General features: G+C 40.3%; 1 protein-coding gene across 9 annotated transcripts in view; it reads left to right on the plus strand.

Moving 5' to 3' along the window:
* MBNL2 (muscleblind like splicing regulator 2) overlaps positions 1-15,704 on the plus strand; it is a 159,614-nt gene extending 143,910 nt beyond the window's left edge. For 7 of the 9 annotated variants that reach the window (XM_043581913.1, XM_043581838.1, XM_043581879.1 and 4 more), the window contains one exon: positions 12,916-15,704. In XM_043581913.1, coding sequence (XP_043437848.1) covers positions 12,916-13,043 — 128 coding nt within the window. In that variant the 3' untranslated portion in view covers positions 13,044-15,704. The remainder of the gene's footprint in view (positions 1-12,915) is intronic. The other 2 variants (XM_043581860.1, XM_043581902.1) reach the window with 1 other exon arrangement.
* Positions 15,705-21,833: the final 6,129 nt, after the last annotated feature.

Below are 21,833 nucleotides of genomic sequence, written 5' to 3' on the forward strand. Positions count from 1 at the left end.
TCTAAGCAGAGCGATACACAAATTATTAGTAAATGCTGTCTATACCTTGTCAAAGTATCCATGTTTTGTGGCCTGGCCTAGGAAGCTAACTTAGGTGAAATATTACCAAATAACAGTGGTCGCACGTGCTTCCTACCACTAGGCACTCATTAAATACATGATCTGATCCACACAACTCATGAGTTAGGGACAATGTTTGATCCACACTGTAGAAATGAGGAACATTAAGAATGATAAGTGTTGAATCACTTGCCCGTATAACACATCGAACGGGCCTAGAGCGGGCTTGGACGGGATCTAACTCAAAAGAATCCTGCCTGTCATTGGATGTTAACTTTCTACTACAGTGGATGCTGATCATCATACACTGATGACTCTTGATGCTTTTATAATCAAAGATTTTAGTTTGAAAAATGATCAATATGAGTGACAGTCAAGACTTTAATGAATAAACAGAGAAATCCAGCTTATATTTATTTAGTTGTCAGTGACAGGTCAGGATACACGAATATAGAAAGGAGAGTAACTATATTTGACATTTTTAGTATCTTAAAATCATCCAAATCAGGTTTGGGGTGCCTGGGTGGCGCAGTCGGTTAAGCGTCCAACTTCAGCCAGGTCACGATCTCGCGGTCCGTGAGTTCGAGCCCCGCGTCGGGCTCTGGGCTGATGGCTCAGAGCCTGGAGCCTGTTTCCGATTCTGTGTCTCCCTCTCTCTCTGCCCCTCCCCCGTTCATGCTCTGTCTCGCTCTGTCCCAAAAATAAATAAAAAACGTTGAAAAAAAATTTTTTTTAAAAATCAGGTTTATTAACAACATAGATGGAGTGCAATACAGATCATATAATACTTAAATGCACAATATTATTATTTGAATGTCCATTTTAAATGAAAGCTGAAACAAAATTTTATTTATTCCCTTCCCTTTTAAGAAAAGGGAACCAACACTTAACAAAACCAGATACTTACTATACATTGTTTTATTTACTATTCAACAGAACTCTGTGAAGTGTCTTATCCATTTTCCAGAGGAGAGCAAACATTAAAGAATAAATTGTTTAAGATTCAAGCAGGTAGGAAGTGGCTGGACAGTTTTAGAATTCAGGTTTACCGGCCTCCAAATCCTGTTCTTTTGGGTCTCCACCATAGAATGAGATTGGAGTTTATGGTCAATGTAGGATTGGGATAAATCTCTTTATATGGTTCCCTTTAAAACGTCTATTGAGTTTAACTATTAGTTTTTAAAGTTGTAACCATTTAAGAAGGAAGTTCTAATAGAAACAAACCTCTTGAAATCCAAGCTCAGTATCAGAAATAGTCTGAAAATACTATTGGTTGATGAAACCATAAGGAAATTCAAATTTTAGTCCAGAAAACAACAGCTAGAAAGCAGATGGACAAGGTCACCATTTCACCCTTACCAGGATGGTAAACTGGCAAATAACTTCTGGCTGGAAAGAGTCTACCAAGAGGAGTCCTCTCATCCAGGGCTTTTCATTTTTTTAATTTTTCAAACAATGACAACTTTAAGATTTTTTTAAGTTTATTTATTTTGAGAGCAAGAGAAAGAGCACAAGCAGGGGAGGGGCAGAGAGAGAGAGAGAGGGACAGGGTTGAGAATCCCAAGCAGGCTCGGCACCATCAGCACAGAGCCCAACGTGGAGCTGAAACCCACAAACCGTGAGATCATGACCTGAGCCCAAATCAAGAGTTGGACGCTTAACCACCGGGCACTCCTAAACAACGATAATTTAAAAGGAGAGACACTGTTTTTCTTCCCAGTCTCCATAGAACCTTACCTTCACACCTGTCTCAGGTGAACTGAACATCACTACTTGGGAATAAACGTTTGGGGTGGCTTGGAGGAGTCAACTCAAAGGAGCCACTAGGAGGATGTCTGGTTGTAAGCAAGCCGGGGAGCTGAATTAGAAAGTGAGTCTAGGAAGCTGATGACAATTCAGGTATGAAACAGAGAGCCAGGGGTCCCATTTTAAAGCCAAAAATGGGGAGAAGAGAAGGAAAAAGGAAGAAGGAAATAAGTATTGGGGGGAAAAGGGGTGTAAGGAGTTATTCTTTAATGGGCATAGAGTTCCATTTTGGAATGATGAAGAGGCCTGAAGATGGATGGTGCTGATGGTTACTCAGCAGTGAGTGTCCTTACACCATTGAACTGTACATTTAAAAATGGTCAACATGGCAAATTTTAAGCTATGCCTATTTGCCACAATTTTCTGAATTGGAAAAAGGATCTGAATAGACATTTCTCCAACCAAGCAGGGATTAGGATTAGAAAGAAGACATGTGATTGTACTTTTATTAGGTCCATCGCATAAAGTTATTTTTACCTGACAAATTATTTTTTGTGGCTGTGTTGTCTTTTAAGAGTTCTGTTTTCGTAAAGCAGGCAGCTGCGTACACAAGCAGATTTGTCCTCAGTGAGCCATCCTCGCTGGAAGCGGGGTCTATGCTGAGATGTGAGGCCGTAACAACAGCCCAGTGTTCACTCGGTGGCAATGCATCTTCATACCTTTTCTCAACAGACATTTACTAAGAACCTAGTATGTTTCATGTAAAATTGACATTTCTGGGAATACAGCATTTACAAAAAATTTTCAAAGTTCATTTATTTATTTTGAAAGAGAGAGAGGCAGGGAGGAGCAGAGAGAGAATCCAAGCAGGCTCCACACTGTCAGTGCAGAGCCCGATGTGGGGCTCAGACTCACGAACCATCAGACCAGGCCCCGAGCCAAAATCAAGAGTCAGCCGCTTAACTGACAGAGCCATCCAGGCACTCCTGGGAATACAGTATTGAACAAAACAGTCCATGTTCTCATGAATCTTACCTAATGAGGGTGCCAGGCAGTAAACCCACATGCAAACAGTGACAGTCCAAGCACTTCTCATATAATAAGGATCATCTCAAAAAGTAGAAATGCTCAAAGAATGGTCCTAGCCACTGAGTTTTGACAGAGGACAGCCACAAAGAAATAAAGGAGAATATATAGGAGCTTTCTTTATATATTTTCTTTTTTCGGTCTCCATTTTTGGTATTTTGACTCCCCCTGGGAGTTATTAGGGAAGACAGATGGTAACCTGGTTTAGCTACCCACAAGCCTGCAGAGGTACCAACATTGTGCAAGCAGAGTGAGAAAGCCAGGCTCAGAAGGTCACGAAGCTTGCTGATGGCACAGATAAACCTCCTGAAATTCCAGTCCAGGACTCTGATTTTTCCTTTGCGCCATGATTTTACACACAATTAAGTAGCTTTGTTCACCACCTTCTCTCTCTTTCTCTTTCTCTCTCTCTCTCTCTGACTCACATATGCAGACACACAGGCAAAGAACTAAAATAGGAAAAAAAAATACTAATTTTGCTGGAAATTTTGTTAGATGGCAGGGTCATCCCACCAATTCCAGAAATGTGCAAGATGAGTACGAGACACATTTCATGGCTCGCGTGCAACATTAATCTTTCCATTCCTTTTACCGAATCTTAGCATTTGGTTACTTTTCCGCCTTTAAGTGTCCTAAAAGCCAGTTCTTAGCAGGCTGGATTATACATTCTGCTCCACTGTTAAAATGAACACCACAGCCAAAATGTGCTCAGGATTCTAAGTCCAACATAATGGAGGTGGATATAAAAGCAGGGTATTGAGCAGGATTGAGGACTTTATGTGGAATCCAACAGGATCTTGTTTCTGTGATTTTTTTCTTGGCCCAAATCTTCAATTTATTACTGGAAGCAAAACCCCATATTGAAAAGAGCAGGTATAAATGACTGCTCTGGAAATCTCTTTTCCATTGCTGCATAAACTGATTTTTAAAGGCATAAAAAAAGTTTTCTTGGATTCCACCTTCATGTCCAGGGGTCACCTTCCGTGAAATAGCCTCCGAGGTGGGCAGCCTATTTCATCCCCGGTAGCCTCACTTGCTATACATCTCACTGAAAATATTCTAAATATGAAATGTCATATTTAGAAAAATATTTTCTAATTTTTTCCTATAATGTTTTAGAATATTTTTTTAAGTTCATTTATTTGGAGAGAGAGAGAGCACGCACATGTGCAAGTGGGGGAGGGGCAGAGAGAGAGAGAGGGAGGGAGAGAGAGAGAGAGAGAGAGAGAGAGAGAGAGAGAGAATACCAAGCAGGCTCTGCACTGTCAGGGCAGAGCCTGACATGGGGCTCAAACCCACGAACTGTGAGATCATGAGCTGAGCCGAAATCAAGAGTTGGAAGCTTAACCAACTGAGCCACCCAGGCACCTCAGAATATTTTCTCAAATAGTGTGGTACAAATCTTGTATACTGTGTCTGATATAGTAGAGGAATTTAGCCTTCTTTCATATATAAAAAGTCCTTAATTTTAAAAGTGTTTGTTCAAAATTCCCTTTGTCACTTGGTTTGAAACTCAAATAATTTTCCCATAGAGACAGCGAGGAACTTGATGGTAAGGTCTCCAGGTTGGCCTATCATAGTTTACTTAGCTCATGACATTGCTCAAGGATAATACTGTACTAACAGCATGGGACAGGCCAAATACCATGTGCATGGACGTTTCTGTATCTTTGAGACTCAAGAGAGATGCCAAAAGCATATGCCTAACTCAAAGCCCCAGACAGCTGTGTGATAGAAAAGTCCTTCACTTTCTCTATCCGCTGGGAGTAGAGGAACCATCACCCACGGTGAATTCCTTGACTAGGATGTTTGCTGGGGAAGGTCGGTAGGGTAGGGATGCAATGCACGGTGTGGAAGACAGAAGTGTCAGGCATGAATAGGAAGAGAAAACCTGGGACTTGTCCCTACCCGACCACCAGATGCATGCATCCACCCTCCTTCCCATTTTCCTTGGTTGCCACGGCCTGATCCACCCACTTCTTTTTTTTTCCTGGCTGTCGTGTGGCCCCTCCAGTCTAGGGTCTGGTTTCGTTTTCGTTTTGTCTTGACTTCCTCTGGCATTTGCAGAGCAAACATGGTGCTACGGCTCCTCTCTTCCAGAACGAGCACCCGACACCCCTGAACACTTCTGTAGCATTACAGGAAGCATGAGGAACGAAAGTCTCTCATAGGCCTTTTCCTTCTTTCTCATTTACATCCTACAGGAGAAAGTGTCATCCTTGGATGATCTATGGATTTTTAGGCGACATGAGGGCTAGATTCCTGTCTCACTGTAAAACCAACAGAAGTGATCCTCAGAATCCCCTCAAGGGACTTGGATTGGTTGAGGCTAGGTGTGGGATAGATAAGGGGATCATGAGCAGAGCCTCACCCCATACTTAAAAGAATCTAGATTTTTCCACATGTGACATGGAATCATGTGAGAAGTGCAGTCTTACTCAAATCAAGAACTTCCATGTATGTATTTTATCCAGATAAATCCAGATAATACAAATTGTCAGTGTGGACCCTGGTCAGTAATCTTCAGTGAGACCAGGGTTATTGACTTTCATGCAAAACCTCAATTATTAGTATTTTTAAATGATCAATTTTTATGTATTAGAAAGTATATCTGAAGAATCTTTCTGTTCAAATATAGGATAGAAAATTTTAGAAATGAGTCCTCAGCAAAATGATATGTCATTGAAAACAAAGGAATTAGAACTTTGAATGTAAACTTTCTGTGAAGAACAGAGGACAAAACAATCATCTGACTAAACTACTCTTTACGGTCTGCTAAATACTGTGGGCATTCCGGCTGCCTTGGGTTGCTCTTTTTGAGTGTGAAACTCATTGCCATATTTGAGAACTTTCTTCCGCAACCCGCACGTGTGCCTAGCCTTCCTACATACATGCAAGCCCATTTTGAAATCAAGTCAAATGTGGCACAAGATGTTGCCTTCTCTCAGAATACTATTCCCCCAAATGATGACTGGGACTATTTTCCAAAGTGTGTTTTCATATACCACTAATTATCTTTGAATTGTCTGTGTGGTTCAAGTTTACAAATAGTCTTGAAATAGGCCAGAGTGCTTACAAATGTTCATTTATTAACCCGTATCATTAGAACTGCTCTGATAAGGTTATGGTCACTGAGACCAAAGACATTTGCTTTTGACTTTAGTAATCCATTCTGTGATTAAGTACGGAATGAGTTTGCAGCCAAAAATGGACCCATGGGCCTCTGCCTTTGTACATTTCACCTCAACCAAAATACTTCACAAGTTTGGCCTCTCAGACAAAATTAGGGAGTTTCAGACAGTTGTGACTGACATGAGAAGTACTAGAGAAAAGACGGAGAGAATATTAAACAGTAGACAGACTGAAGGAGGGAGGGATGCCAGTAGATAGTAGTGAAGAGAAACATGCACGACAGAATAGAAAGAAAAAAAAAAACCCTGTAAATAAAGAAAAAAAATATTAGCCTGGTGAGCAACAAGCAAGCTTCCCTAGCTTGGCCATAGTTGTAGGAAATGCCATTCGGTTTTCAATTTTTTAATTAATAATAAGTTCTGTTTAAAAAGATAGCGAAACATCCTTTTAAAAATTACCTTCCAAGGAAACAGGGCCTTGTAACCATGAAACAGATTGTCTAAGGAATCAACCAAGTCTAGAAGTTTTCTTCAAGTGGCTCTTTTTTTTATCCGCCTTGTTTCCGTCTTTGTGAGTGATTCTTCTCCAGCCTGGAATATTTTTCCCTTATCGATATATAACAGGGAGTAGGGGAATGGTTTATTTTTCTCGAATATTCCCTAATCCTGAATTTCCCTGAAAGACTGCAGAGATATATGTTGCACAAAGGGTTCTTTTCCTGCCCCCATTACTATATCGCACTTGTGAGTGGTCTGTTGGTATGCTACTGATGGCAGCTTTGTGGGATCGTGTCCTCAGTAAATACTTTTTAAGCGCTCCGTGCACCCAACAGTTAATACGTGCCTCCCTAGACACTAGAGATATAAAGATGAATGAAACATGGCCTCATTCTTAAAAACTTTGCTGTGGACCCAGTTAATGCAACAGCCTTGCTCAGAAATGTGCATTAGAGATCCCATGCTAGTATTCAGATCCACTGAGATTCCTTCAGATTTCAGCAAAACCATACAAACATAGTATGAGGCATATTTTATCTACATCATCAAACTCAACGCTCCAAAGACACTGTTGGATGGCTATTCACAGGAAGATTTAAGTAAAACATTGTTCTTCTCTTCTAATTATTTTGTGGTTTGGATCCGTAGGAACAGTTGGTCTTTTCATTGAAATGTTTTTCATATCAATTAAGCCAAGCAGTAAGAGTCCTTACTGACTTTAATATTGAGCTAACATTTTGAAAGATAATTCATCTGGCATCCCGTGAATCTTTGTCATGAACACATTTATATAACAAGTATGAATATTTCTGGAAGTCATCTGGAAGCTCACCATAACCTAGGGTATTCATATGTTCAGTTCCTGGCTATCCACCACGAGGCAGAAAACTCAGAAAGTGTTAGTAGTTGGTGCCTCTGAAGCCTGGAGAAATCCTATGCTGATCTCTCTTCTTTGGCTAACTAGCTAACCAGGGCTAGTTAGTTCAGCGGTTGAGTGGATGATGCCGATGCACTCAAGTTCAGTGTTTCAGCCTCTGCATGGACTATTTTGCTTTCAACCAAGTGCATTTCTTACTCTGGCCAGCTGTTTTTCAAGTGTCCACCAAGGGTAAGAGCATATGGTTGGCTCAGCCAAAATCTAACATCATCTTGGAAGAGAGAAGGCAATGTGGATATTTCCTATCTGGTGAATCAGTAAAGGGAGGGACAGTATTTTTTCTTAGAGGGTGCCTGTTGGTCAAGTACCCTATTCCTTTGGGTGAAAGTCAAATGTCTGCAAGTTGCAGGATTAACTCCCCAGTGTTGCCTACAGCATTGACTGTTACCTGGCTCAGGAAGCTAGCAATCCAGGCTTAATGGATCTCTCCTCCCAGTAAATAAGGCATTCAGCCCAAAGATATATTTGACCCACAGAGTTGTTTTCTATAATGTCAAGTAGTTGCTGAATTCCCATCCTCTTTTGGAAAACAGAAAGGCCAAGCAATGTGGAGCCCAGGTTTCTGCAGGTAGCCATTGGCTGGAGCTGACTAGCTGCTCCGCCATTCCTTCCAGGCACGGGCCCTCCCATCTGCCACACTCCCTACCTGACCCACTCACTCATGTGCATTTCCTGCCTGGGCCCCTCAGTCAGTCAGCTTAATATGCAGGGACCCTGTCTTCTTTTTAATAAATTTGACTGCTGTTGCACTATGAAGCAAATGGTATACGCACTTCCCGGAGGATGCAGAGATTATTAAATGGCTGCTCATAACACATTTGAGGGGAAAACAACCCATTTGATATTCTTTGGGGCCATTCATGCTTTGTCTTCAGCAAATATGTATTAGACTAATACAATTAGTCTATACAATACTGGGTTCATATGGGAATAATTTAAGGATATGGATTAAGCAGAATCATCAGATTCTCAAATCTGACCACCTGAAGGAAATGCTAATTAAAAAGTAGACTCCACTGCAGCCAAGTAATATTTTTTGCATCACCGATACTCTTGTTACAACTAGAGGGTCCACCAAAGAGTTATCCCTGACCTCATAATTTGAGATCGAGTGGGTCTTTATTTTAAAAATAGTTTTAAAATGTTTTAAATTGCCCAATATTGTGGACATCAGCTAGTCTCATTTTTGTGGGTTCTCCTTTAGTGGAAAAAGGAATTAAAAATAATACTTTTAAAAGTTCAAAATATTGATTTACCATACAAGATTGGCTAAAATCTTATTTTAGACCTTTCTTCATCATGGTTCTCCTTCTATGAGAAAAGACTTAAATTTGAGAGACTGGTCTATCAGAGAGATGAACGGAAGTACATCCTGTTCAGTGTATTTGATTTCTTTCCCATCACATACCATACTGGGGTCCCCTGAGGCTGAAGCAGTGGACCTGTGACTGGGAGGAGGGGCTTCCACTGCTGTGAGCAGACACATGTGCAGCAGCCACCGGGAGGAGCCCTGGGTAGGATGTGGTTGCCCCACCCCCCACCCCCACCCCCCGGCAAGGACCAAGCAGCCCCAGGGTCCCTCAGCAATTTCTCCCCACATGGCTCCTGCGGACAGTCACTGCTGCCTCCAACACAGGGCTCCATGCTGTTTGCTCTAGACTCTAGCCCACAGCCCCGCCTTTCCCTGGTTCCCAGGCTCCCACAGGGCTTCTTCTGAGCACTGATCTCCACCGGCCCCATGAGAGGTATAGACATGTCCTTTGGAATCACTGTTTTCCCCGGTCATCGCAGACTGTCACTATACCCTGGAGGGGACTCCCGTGCCAGCAGACAGAATGAGCCAACAACTCTAACTCATGCTGGTTTGCACAAGCACTTTGTACGTCGTGCAAGCCGGTTAAAACCGTTTGTGCTGCTTTTCCTGTGTGTCTGCAAAATACGACTGGCAATACTGACCTAGCTCTTAGGGCTCTGGTAAAAATCGCTCAGAGCCGGGGCGCCTGGGTGGCTCAGTCGGTTAAGCGTCCGACTTCGGCCCGGGTCACGATCTCTCAGTCCGTGAGTTCGAGCCCCGCGTCAGGCTCTGTGCTGACTGCTCAGAGCCTGGAGCCTGTTTCAGATTCTGTGTCTCCCTCTCTCTCTGCCCCTCCCCCGCTCATGCTCTGTCTCTCTCTGTCTCAAAAATAAATAAACGTTAAAAAAAAAAAAAATCGCTCAGAGCCTCCCAGAAAATCAAGGAGGCATCTATTCAAATTACACCAAAACAACAATGATGTTTCAGAGAGGAGATTTCTGGGGAATCCAGTGTGGTAGCCAGCTCTCTGACATATATGTATGTATATATGTATATATATATACATATATATATATATATTCTGGCAGACCCAGGGGCCAGGGGAATGTTCGATTGCCCCTTCCAAGAAAACACAGGAGGTTGAGGAAGGAGATCAGTCTCAGTTTGGGCAAGTGCAGGACAAGAAGGGTGCCACTGACAGCCAGTCTATCGAGGTCACTTTGGTGGACTGTGATTTAATTAACTGCTCTTTAAAATGGACAGGCTGAGGATTAGGACTTGTCAAAATCCGATTCATAGCCCATGTTTCAGGGCCACGTATAAATCTGTTCTTTTAAGAATGCACATTTTGTACCTAAATTGAAATATTCAGACACCCACGGAAGGTTTTGATCCTGCTGGCCATTAAAATTACAATGGAGATTGAAGAAATCTTTATGTGTAGAACAAATTTTATATGTCCATATAGAATTAGTAAGAAAGAAAATCTCTGAGAAGAGGCAGCAGGGAAGCATACAAAATGTACCTGTTTGTCTTTATTTTAAAATTATGTTTCTTTGCTGTGAATTAAAAATATAATCTGACTAAAGAAAAACCAGATTTCAAACTAGACAGAAGAGCCCTCTTTACTTCCAAATGGCTTCCCTACACCCTACCCTCTATACTCCCTTCCCCCCCCACCCCAACACACACACTTGGCTCTTCTCTTCCCTCCAGGGGTCTCCCTCCAGCTGGAACTTGTTCTGTCCCCTCCGTGGGCCCCATGGCCTGTCGTGTCCCACATCCTATACCATCAGAAGCAGCAGTCAAATGGGCGGTAGCTGTATCAGAGGCACTCAGTTGGTAACTGTTCCTCATCTGGACTCCTGTCTGCATCTCCAGACTGTATTTCACCCCAGAGTACACTTAATTCAGATTGTACCAGCAAGCTGTATTTCTCAGGGGGGAGAAAAAGTAATAATCAAATTACATTTTCAAGAAAAATGCTACCATCCAAAAAAATGAAACACTCAAAGCTTTCTTCTAAAATCAAATCTCTTGGACTTCTTGAAGCTCATGGCTGCCAGGAGAGTTATTCATTTTTTTATACCACATACCATAGTCCACAAGTTAGCCAAAGACATGGCCAGAGTTTCCCGGTGTAGAGGCCAGGTGGCAGTAACAGCTGACAGATAGTAGCATCGGCCATTCTTGTTTATGTCTTTATCCATATAACGAATCCTGTGTAAACTGAGGCGGAGGGTCCAGGCAAGCTGGGTGAGTCCAGTTAACTCTCTCAGTTAACTTCAAGGTTAATTTGCAATTCCTTTAAACCCGAGTGGTTGTACATGTCTCTTTGTCAAATGTAAGTCCAAAGCGTTGCTGCGACTAATTTCTGTCATACAAATTTCCCCTTTGCTAGGCTTTCTGTAGGATACCTTCCTTTCCAGGCAGTTCAGAATATCACTCTATGTGGCAATATAGTGTCACTGAGTAAGCAAGAATGTAAATATATTCTAAAATATGTATTATTTATGTATCAGTTTAAGAAATTGCAAAATTTTGTCCCATAAATATTTTAGGGAGACTTGCTGAAGTAAAAGAATAAAGAGAAAAAGGACATGATTTGATGTCCTGGGGCACATTCTTATTTGGAAGCCTTATAGACAGCACTGAAGCTGAGGGATTAAATAGAATAATTTCTATTTAATAGTCAAGTCTCTAAATCCAAAAGTGAAGTTACAATACGACCAGCTGAATTTGGTATTAGCAACTTGCAACGGGCTCTTCAAGGATACTGTGATAATATTTACATATAAAATCATTACATCTCATTTTTATTTGTGTATCAGTGTGCCAGGACATCAGTATATAAGTATACAAGACAAGGAATGCTATTTTTCCCAGTTAATTTTAAATTCCTAGGAACTTAAAAAAAAAAAACAAAGAATGAACGTATCTGAGAAGTTTTGAGTTTATATTTAGTATAAATATTTAATATAAATGAGTTCTTCCTCTATTTTTATCAATTCCATACACATCTGTATGTTCCAATAAATTAAAGGATATGGTTTATTTCATGGGAGGAATTAATTTGAGTTTGTACTATTTGCGCATATACTAAAACTGTTTTATGTAAACTGCAGGAGCACCCACTTAAAAGGAAAAAATATCCACGTGTGAATTCTAACATAATAGGATAAGAAATTATGCTTGTAGAAATAAGGCTTTAATTGGGAGTTGCATCCCAGTGTGCAGGAATATTAGCTTGGCCATAGAGAATTTTTACTGGCTTTTTCCTAAACACTCTTACCACTTTGATAAATAAATATTTCATCCATTGCACAAAGTTTGGTTGAAGTATTGCACAAAGAATAAATACTTCTGTTAGAACGTGTTAAAAGCTTGGCTTTTTAAATGCTTGACCTTTAGAGGACTGGGTCACCCAAGGCAAACTCCCTGTCTTTTGCAAAGGTATGAAGTTGGAAATGAGCTTGGAAATCAGACTCCTGGGACCACGATTTGCATCTGATAGTTTAGCTTTATCTGTGCTTTTGGATTTATTAAGAATGCTTTAACTGCTTTATTAGAACATTGTCCCTTTTTCTCTTTCATTTGGGACGTTCGTACATTCTCTACTGGTTATTATATCTTGGGAACAAAATTACTTTGGATGGGAAAACACCTCTGAATTTTACATGCGCATAAATAATAGATAATACTTAATTTGTTATACATTTAAAAATATTTATATTTAAACTTTTCCCACAACTTTTCATATACAAATGAATTCTCTGATTAGACTCCCTGATCACCTTAGCAAATACTAATTGAATGAATATGTGAACATACAAGAAAGAGATATGAGGCAAAGACTAAAAAGGAGATCGGGGTCTAAACACACTGCATGCCCACATATCCGCTATCAGAGTTTTACAGAAAATAAAATTCTGTGCATTTGCCTCACTGCTGTTTACAGCGGCCACATAGCATCAGCGCCTGAGTATAAAAATTTTCAGCATGGAGGGTGGGGAGCGTTGAAGATGACGATTGCATCAAAAGATCACAATATATCAAAATGAGAAATTGAAGAAAATTCCTATTTTCAAAGAGTAAAAAACTGAAACTCGTTATGTTCCCTCCCAGCAGGATGTCTAAAGCATGCTTGTCTTTTTCTTTAACAGATAATTCTGAAATAATCAGCAGAAACGGAATGGAATGCCAAGAATCCGCATTGAGAATAACTAAACATTGTTACTGTACATACTATCCTGTTTCCTCCTCAATAGAATTGCCACAAACTGCATGCTAAATAAAGATTTAGTTCTTCTGGACAGACCACAACTGTAAGAAGCTAGTGCTGCTATATCATATATGAGTATTAAATATGGTATGCTTAGTATATTCCAACCTAAGATAGTTAACTACCTGAGACCAGCTGTGACGTTTAAAGACATAAAGAATAAAGTTTACTTTTCAAGGGTTTCTAAACATAGTTTCTGTCCTAGGAATATTGTCTTATCTCCATAACTATAGCTGATGCAGAAAGTCCAACCAATGTACTCATTTCGATTGAGAATACTTCCAAGTTAGCAATAAGCGATTAGCATTAGTTAAAAAAAAAAAAAAATCTATTCCGAGGGCAGGTTCTAACGCCAATTACTGTCATTTCATTTACCCGCTGGATCAAAGAGTATGTTTCGCTTCTTCACAACATGAATGCTGCAGCAAAGGTGGGAAGTGAAGTAAAACGGACGCCTGTCCCGCAGGTCTAAAATTTGAATGGAAGTTCAAGCACAAGTACGGGGGACACATCAAAGTGTGGTTGTTTGGTTTGCCTGGAGATGCCGCATTGAATCATGTGATTCTAGAATAACATTAACTAGATTGAAAAAAGAAACTTTGCACGGTATGAGCTTCATACCCCACCAAACAAAGTCTTGAAGGTATTATTTTACAAGTATATTTTTAAAGTTGTTTTATAAGAGAGACTTTGTAGAAGTGCCTAGATTTTGCCAGACTTCATCCAGCTTGACCAGAATGAGAGGCCCATGCCAACAGTCTAATCGGAGGGATTAGTTTTTCAAACTCACCATCCAGTTGCCTGTTACAGAATAACTTCTAAACTAAACACCTAGTCAAACAACGAAGCTGTAGGTGAGGAGATCTGTATAATATTCTAATTTAAGTAAGTTTGAGTTTAGTCACTGAAAATTTGACTGTGACTTTAATCTAAATTACTATGTAAACAAAAAGTAGATAGCTTCACTTTTTAAAAAATCCATTACTGTTTTGCATTTCAAAAGTTGGATTAAAGGGTTGTAACTGACTACAGCATGGAAAAAAAATAGTTCTTTTAATTCTTTCACCTTAAAGCATATTTTATGTCTCAAAAGTATAAAAAACTTTAATACAAGTACATACATATTATATATACACATACATATATATACTATATATGGATGAAACATATTTTAATGTTGTTTACTTTTTTAAATACTTGGTTGATCTTCAAGGTAATAGCGATACAATTAAATTTTGTTCAGAAAGTTTGTTTTAAAGTTTATTTTAAGCACTATCGTACCAAATATTTCATATTTCACATTTTATATGTTGCACATAGCCTATACAGTACCTACATAGTTTTTAAATTATTGTTTAAAAAACAAAACAGCTGTTATAAATGAATATTATGTGTAATTGTTTAAAACATCCATTTTCTTTGTGAACATATTAGTGATTGAAGTATTTTGACTTTTGAGATTGAATGTAAAATATTTTAAATTTTGGCATCACTGCCTGTTCTGAGAACTGGATGCACCAACCATATCATTTTCGTTTGAGCAAAAAGAAATCCACCATTTTACTTAACGTTGGTCAAAGTCTAATGACTCTCTTTCTATTGTAGATTTGATAACCCCATCAAAAGAAAATCACATTCTAAGTGTAATCTTACATAGTGCTTGTATCGTTGCATTTGTTTTAATTTGTGGGAAAGTATCGTATCTAACTTGTATTTCTTTGGTAGTTTCATCTTTATGTATTATCGATATTTGTAATTTTCTCAACTATAACAATGTAGTTATGCTACAACTTGCCTGAAACATTCAAACTTGTTCCATTTTTCATTTCTTTTTTTTTCTTTGTTATTTCACTTACACTCATTGAAAACATAGTATGCGTTACTAAAAGGTCAATTACAGGAATCACTGAAATATTTTTGTAGACTAATTGTTGTAACATTGTCTTTCTTTCTTTTGTTTCATGATTTTGATTTTTAAAATTATTAGCACACAGCTATTTTCAGCCCTTTAATAATGCAGCATCAAAAACATCACCTGTATCCCCAAATGAATATAGAAGACTGTATTTTTACTATGATATCCATTTTCCAGAATTGTGATTATAATATGCAAAGAGTCATAAATATGCCATTTACAATAAGGAGGAGGCAAGGCAAATGCATAGATGTACAAATATATGTACAACAGATTTTGCTTTTTATTTATTTATAATGTAATTTTATAGAATAATTCCAGGATTTGAGAGGATCTAAAACTATTTTTCTGTATAAATATTATTTGCCAAAAGTTTGTTTATATTCAGAAGTCTGACTATGATGAATAAATCTTAAATGCTTTGTTTAATTACAAAAATAAAATCACCAATGTCCAAGACACGAAGATAGCAACTCAACAAATACTGTAGTTAAGAGACGAACTCACCACTTGTATGGGAACTACATTTCACTCTTGGTTTTCAGGATATAACAGCACTTCACCGAAATATTCTTTCAGCCATACCACTGGTAACATTTCTACTAAATCTTTCTGTACCACTTAAAGAATTCCCTCATTCATTACCTTACAGTGTAAACAGGAGTCTAATTTGTATCAACTCTATGTTTTGGTTGTAATATTCAGTTCACTCACCCAATGTACAACCAATGAAATAAAAGAAGCATTTAAAAGCATTTCTAGTCTTGTTCCTTTTTGTGTGGAGACAGACTGGTAATTAGCCAAACAAAACAGTCTCCACAATCGCACAGAAAACATTTGGGGACTTCAAAGAAGAGCAAGCTCTGGTCTTCAGATGGGAGACTGACAGGTTTTGCTTTTAACTTTGGTTTTTTAACCGTAAGGAAAGCAATTTAAAGGGATCACTTTGGAAGTTCTTTTAGTATTCCTTGAAACTAAAATAAACAGTAAATTCCCAGCAGTGCTGTTTATTGTTTATTTTACCCAAGGGATACAGGAGTGCTGATGCGTACAGGCACCTGTACCCCAATGTTTAGAGCAGCACTTTCAACAATAGCCAAATTATGGAAAGAGCCTAACTGTCCATGAACTGACGAATGGATAAAGAAGTTGTGGTTTATATACACAATGGAATACTACTTGCCAATGAGAAAGAATGAAATCTGGCCTTTTGTAGCAACGTGGATGGAACTGGAGAGTGTGATGCTAAGTGAAATAAGTCATACAGAGAAAGACAGATACCGTATGTTTTCACTCTTATGTGGATCCTGAGAAACTTAACAGAAGACCATGGGGGAGGGGAAGGGGGAAAAAAGTGAGAGAGGGAGGGAGCCAAACCATAAGAGACTCTTAAAAACTGAGAACAAACTGAGGGCTGATGGGGGGTGGGAGAGTGGGGAGGGTGGATGATGGGCATTGAGGAGGGCACCTGTTGGGAGGAGCACTGGGTGTTGTGTGGAAACAAATTTGACAATAAATTTCATATTTAAACAAATTAAAAAATAATAAACAATAAATCCCACCACTCAGCCCTCTTCTTCAGGATTCTGCCTGATAATGAAGAGAACCGCAGCCACCAAATGGGAACAAAATATTAGTTTCATTAAGACAAGGAAGTGCCCATTAATCCACAAGACAGGCTTCTGGTGAGAGCCTGACTGGACAACAGGCTCAGCCCCGTGGCTGCAGAGGCACAATGGTGAGTCCTGTTCCATATGGACATCCTGGCCAGGTGGGCTAAGGAGAGGACAGAAACTTAGCATGACACCTGAGGGCAGGTGTTCAACAAAGAGAGTTCCCCCAAGAGGTGGTGGGTACCTTCTCCCATTTCTCCTTCCTCAGCCCTTTGGGGCCCACAGTATTTCTCAAGGAGGGGGGTATTAGCTGTTGGGTTTAAACGGTCCTTGTCACGCTGAGTTTGGCAGAAATCACCTCCTCTGTGTGCCAGGGCAGGAACGGGGGGAAGACAAGAACGTTTGCTCCACAGCAGGTTTGAAGCTTCAGCCCTCTGAGTGGTTACAAAAGCCCTCACAGGGAAGAGTAGGAAACAATCAGCAGCACATCAGGCAGATGCAAAATAAAGTCACCTGTATTTTTAAACTGTGCCATCGGGATTTCCATGGGTAAAAAATACTTTCACACCTTTGTGGATGTTGGAAAAACTGGCTACCTGTCTGGACGAGCAATGTTTTCACTGTAATGCAGAAAAAAGCTGCTATCATATCAGTCACGCATTACAAGAAAACATTCTCGGTTAATAGTTCTAAGTTCGAGGTATCGACTTTAGAGAACAAGTTGTTATTTTAAAGGAAAGATCTAAGACAAATTGCACTTAAAATTTTCACACCTGGGTTTATAAAGTGTCATTTCCATCAGTAGACTGACTTTTTATGGTACCGCATCAAAATCAAAAGTGAAACTTAAATGGGAGAGAGCAAGGCTAGTTCATCTCCGCATAGAAAATATTTCAATATAAAAATATCTGTTATTCTATACTTATCTGCCAATAGAAAAAGCATCATTTCAGTTTGGGGTGGGGTCAAATGAAAAATAATGCTTCAAACACAAAAATATACTCTCTTATTTTTTTTAAGTCTTTTTTTTTTTAATGTTTATTTATTCTTGAGGGAGAGACAAAGTGTGAGCGGTAGAGGGGCAGAGAGATAAGAAGACAGAATCCGAAGCGGGCTCCAGGCTCTGAGCTGTCAGCACAGAGCCCGACGCGGGGCTCGAACAAGCCAAGAGCTCATGACCTGAGCCAAAGTCGGACACTCAACCGACTGAGCCACCCAGGTGCCCCGGCTCTTTTGTTATTAATTCAAGTTCTTTCACAGCACTTTCAACACTTTAGGGGCAGCCGGGCAAACCAAAATGTAGTTCAATATTCTAATATTTGTGGGAATAAAGACACTAGCTTGCTAAAACAATGATTTCTTCTTCCCCCAAAACATCCTAGTGTGTCTGCCATATTAGGCTATTATTGTCGTTGGACCAGTCTGTCCCCACAGAAATGACTGAGTCACTATGACTAAGTACGATTTATACAAAACGGAACATGATTAAAGCTTCCCTACATGCTCCTGGTGGAGGAGGTGGGTGGCAGGAATGGAGAATGGGTGGAATTGAGAACGTTCACTAGGGACGCATTCATGTGCTAAGTCCTAAGCTAAGCGGTCTATATAGGTTTCTAACAAGCCCACCCCGTGTCATTGAACGGAACTACTAATAACTGATATGTAAATTCCGACTACTTACAAAGATTCCTACTCAAGGTGTACAGAAGATTCTGCTGTGAGAGTAGCTTCACTCTGGATCAACACTGCTTTTTGGCGTCTGTCCGCAGTTTGACTAGATCTACAGCTCGGCCGAAAACTTCGGCTTGGGTCATTTCAATGGCATGTGGCCTCGGTGTCTCCCTCTCATTCAGCTATTTTGAAAAGTAACTGCCCCCCCCTTTTGAGGCGCCCCGCTATCCACCCCCTCCCCCAGTGTAAATGTCACATGTGCTACTGGGCCTGTATTTTAATCAAACCATTCAGGTATCTCCTCCACATTTGGTGAAAACCCATCTAACCGTTTTCATGAAATAAGGTATAACCAGGCAGTAACTCTGCCTTGTTCACATATGCTTTACACACTCCTTAGCATTAGGAAGGAGCTATTATATACTCCATGGTCAGGTTGACATGAGGTTTATTTGGAGCACCCTTCTGGTCAAAATTTCATAAAAGAATCAGACTAAAGCCTCCGTCCAGGCTTAAGGTAAAACTATAATAAGAACCCTTTACTAGGTTATATAAACTAGTTTTCTTTCCTGTCACAAGAATATGATTTATGAAATAGTTTGAAGCGATGGCTGCACAGTACTATTGTAGATTTGGGATGGAGCCTCGTTTTCTTGATTAGGACCAGAGGTGGGGCGCCTGGGTGGATCAGTCGGTTGAGCATCCGACTTTGGCTCAGGTCATGATCTCGTGGTCCGTGGGTTCGAGCCCCACGTTGGGCTCTGTGCTGACAGCTCAGAGTCTGGAGCCTGCTTCTGATTCTGTGTCTCCCTCTCTCTCTGCCCCTCCCCTGCTCACACTCTGTCTCTCTCTCTCTCAATAATAAATAAATGTTTAAAAAATTTTTAAAAAAACAACAGCAAAAGCATAGAAGGTTATGGGGTTTTCTTTTTTTTCGTTCTTCCCTTTTTTGTTTTAAGAGACATAAATAAAGAAAAGAACAGATGTGCCTGGGTGGCTCAGTCGATTAAGCATCCAACTTCGGCTCAGGTCATGATCTCATGGTTCGTGAGTTCCAGCCCCATGTTGGGCTCTGTGCTGACAGCTCAGAGCCTGGAGCCTGGAGCCTGGAGCCTGCTTGGGCTTCTGTGTCTCCCTTTCTCTCTGCCCCTCCCCCGCTCATGCTCTGTCTCTCTCTCTCTCTCAAAAATAAATAAACATAAAAAAGGCGATGTTAGGAACAGACGCTCCTGGGAGGAATGTTACATTGTACCACCTCTCCAGTGTTATTCCCCACTACCCCCGCCCTTTTCTCATCAAGCTTCCATACCATTCTCTTGAAATCAAAAATAATGAAAGCCATTGCTCATTTTCTCAATAAAGACACGTCATTAAATCATGATGGGGCAGCCCCTGGAAAGAACGAATTTCTGGACAAAGGTGACACAGAGGTCACATAGCCCTAAAATCCAACCTGAGTCCAGACAGTCTGAGAAGTTAGATTTTGGTGGTGTTCCTCTCTCTGGTAACTTTACTAGGGTTTTCCCAGGACTTTGGTTTATATAAACAGAGGAAGAAGTTTATTTACCAGGCCTCATGTATAAACTAAGATGATCTAAATTAGGGAAGTCTAACTCTTCCTTTGCTAGAGAAGCCTTCCTTCAAACAAAACGTTCCCCCACAGAAGTTCTCGGGCAAGACAGGAGCGACGTGCTCTAATTGCGAGGGGCTCTCCCCTGCTGAGCTGTGGCTTCTGGTCAACTCGGCAGTGCAGAGCTGGAGACCCACTCACTTAACTAGAAAACCTGTCGTTTTAGACAGGGAGAGAAGTACATCAGCACGACAGCTTAGGAGACCTGCTTCCCAGGCTCTAAAGATGTCTGAGCAAACTGATAGGATGTATACAGAAAGAACAAACACGCTACAGATTAGATATACATTCAACTCTCTCTCTCTTTCTCTCTCTCTCTCTCTCTCTCTCTCTCACACACACACACACACACACACACATTTATATGGAGAACAAATTAAACACTTGTTATCCATAAACACAAAGTTGAGGATGTTTCAGTTCTGCACAAAGGGAAGATCAGGCTCTGTGCTTCCTAAGAGTCGGAGTTAAGACTCTTAGGTTAAGAGCAAAGTTTCCAGTCATGTTGCCCAAGGTGGACTCTTAACTCTGCTTCCTTACATCCTCTAAGCTTCAGTGTTTTTCATCAGTACACTGGGGCTGACAATAGGGTCTACCTCACCAGGACATTGTAAGGATTAAATAAAAGAATACACACTGACCGCAGAACAGAGCCTGTCACGTAGCGGACTCTTCAGTGAATGTTAGTGACTGTTCTTAAAATAATATTAAAATAGGCTCTTGTGTTTCCCCGTAAATATTTATTTCCTCGCCCTATCCAAACAACTCCTGGCAACTAAGAGGCACCTCTGCTATTTCGTCGATGACAATTAATGTCAAGAGCTGACAGGCAAATTATAGAGAATTTATAATAACAAATAATGAACCGCATTATTTCTGTGGAAGCCTACAATTACTTCCATTCAACAAATGCTCACTGAGCCCTGACTAAGCACTGTTAGGCTGTTCAAGGGATGTGAACATAAGCAAAGTCCCATCCCTACCCTCAAGAAGCTTCCCGTGTGGCGGAAGAGGAAAAATAAACCTGTGAGCAGCAGAGGAAGGATGCAGCACACTGGATTAGTTTCCCAGGGCTAACAAAACAAACACCACAGAGAGCCACGTACAACAGAAATGTGTTCTCTCCCAGTTCTGGAAGCTTTCTGCCTGCTGAATCCCTGCTCCTTTGCCGGAAATGTTTGTCTTCTCCCTCTGACATGGCAGAATCATTGACCAACTGGAATTTCACGAACTAACGAGAGCTGCCTTGGCCAATATCTGCCCCCTTCCCCAGCATGGCCTTTGTCCAGTTGATTGATGGAGTTCACAGGCCCAACTTTGCCCAACTGAGTCAGCAGTGAAGGCTCACCCCCTGCTGCCCATGGGGTGGGCTGAGGCCTTTGTTGAGACTGTCTCACAGCCCAGCTTCTTCCTCTGCTCAATCCTGCTCCCTTCCCCTCCACATGGGGTTGGACTCTCCACCTCAGAGTCTGCTTCTCAGGGAACCCAAACTTTGATACCGAAACAAATCTACCATTGATTAGTTCCATTATGCAAGCATTTGATTTCCTTTTAAACTGAGGCCAGAAATACATCTAAAGTCACGATTTGATTATTTTTGACAAATTATTTGCTTATAAAAGTGTCTTGCCTGAGAGAGTACCAAATTAATCATAGAAAAAAAGGAGAATGATAAGAAAGAAGTCAAAACTGAAGTATTTTCTAGTATGTATTCCAAAACACGATAAAATTTCACATACTCTAAGGGGAAATACAGCTTTTATATTAAAAAGACACCAGTGAAAGTCAGGTTTAACTTGGTCCAAATTTTTACTCTTAATCTTTTATATTCCTTTTATATGTCAATTCTTGTTTGAAAAGAAACCAGAAAAATGATCCAATTGGTTCTTATGAAAGCCAAGCATCTTCATATAAGGTTAAAACAAAGCGCACTAAGTTTGCATTTGACAACTACAATCCTAGAGCCAGAT

The sequence above is a fragment of the Prionailurus bengalensis genome, chromosome A1 (assembly GCF_016509475.1).
Source record: "Prionailurus bengalensis isolate Pbe53 chromosome A1, Fcat_Pben_1.1_paternal_pri, whole genome shotgun sequence".
In the NCBI taxonomy this organism is placed as follows: domain Eukaryota; kingdom Metazoa; phylum Chordata; class Mammalia; order Carnivora; family Felidae; genus Prionailurus; species Prionailurus bengalensis.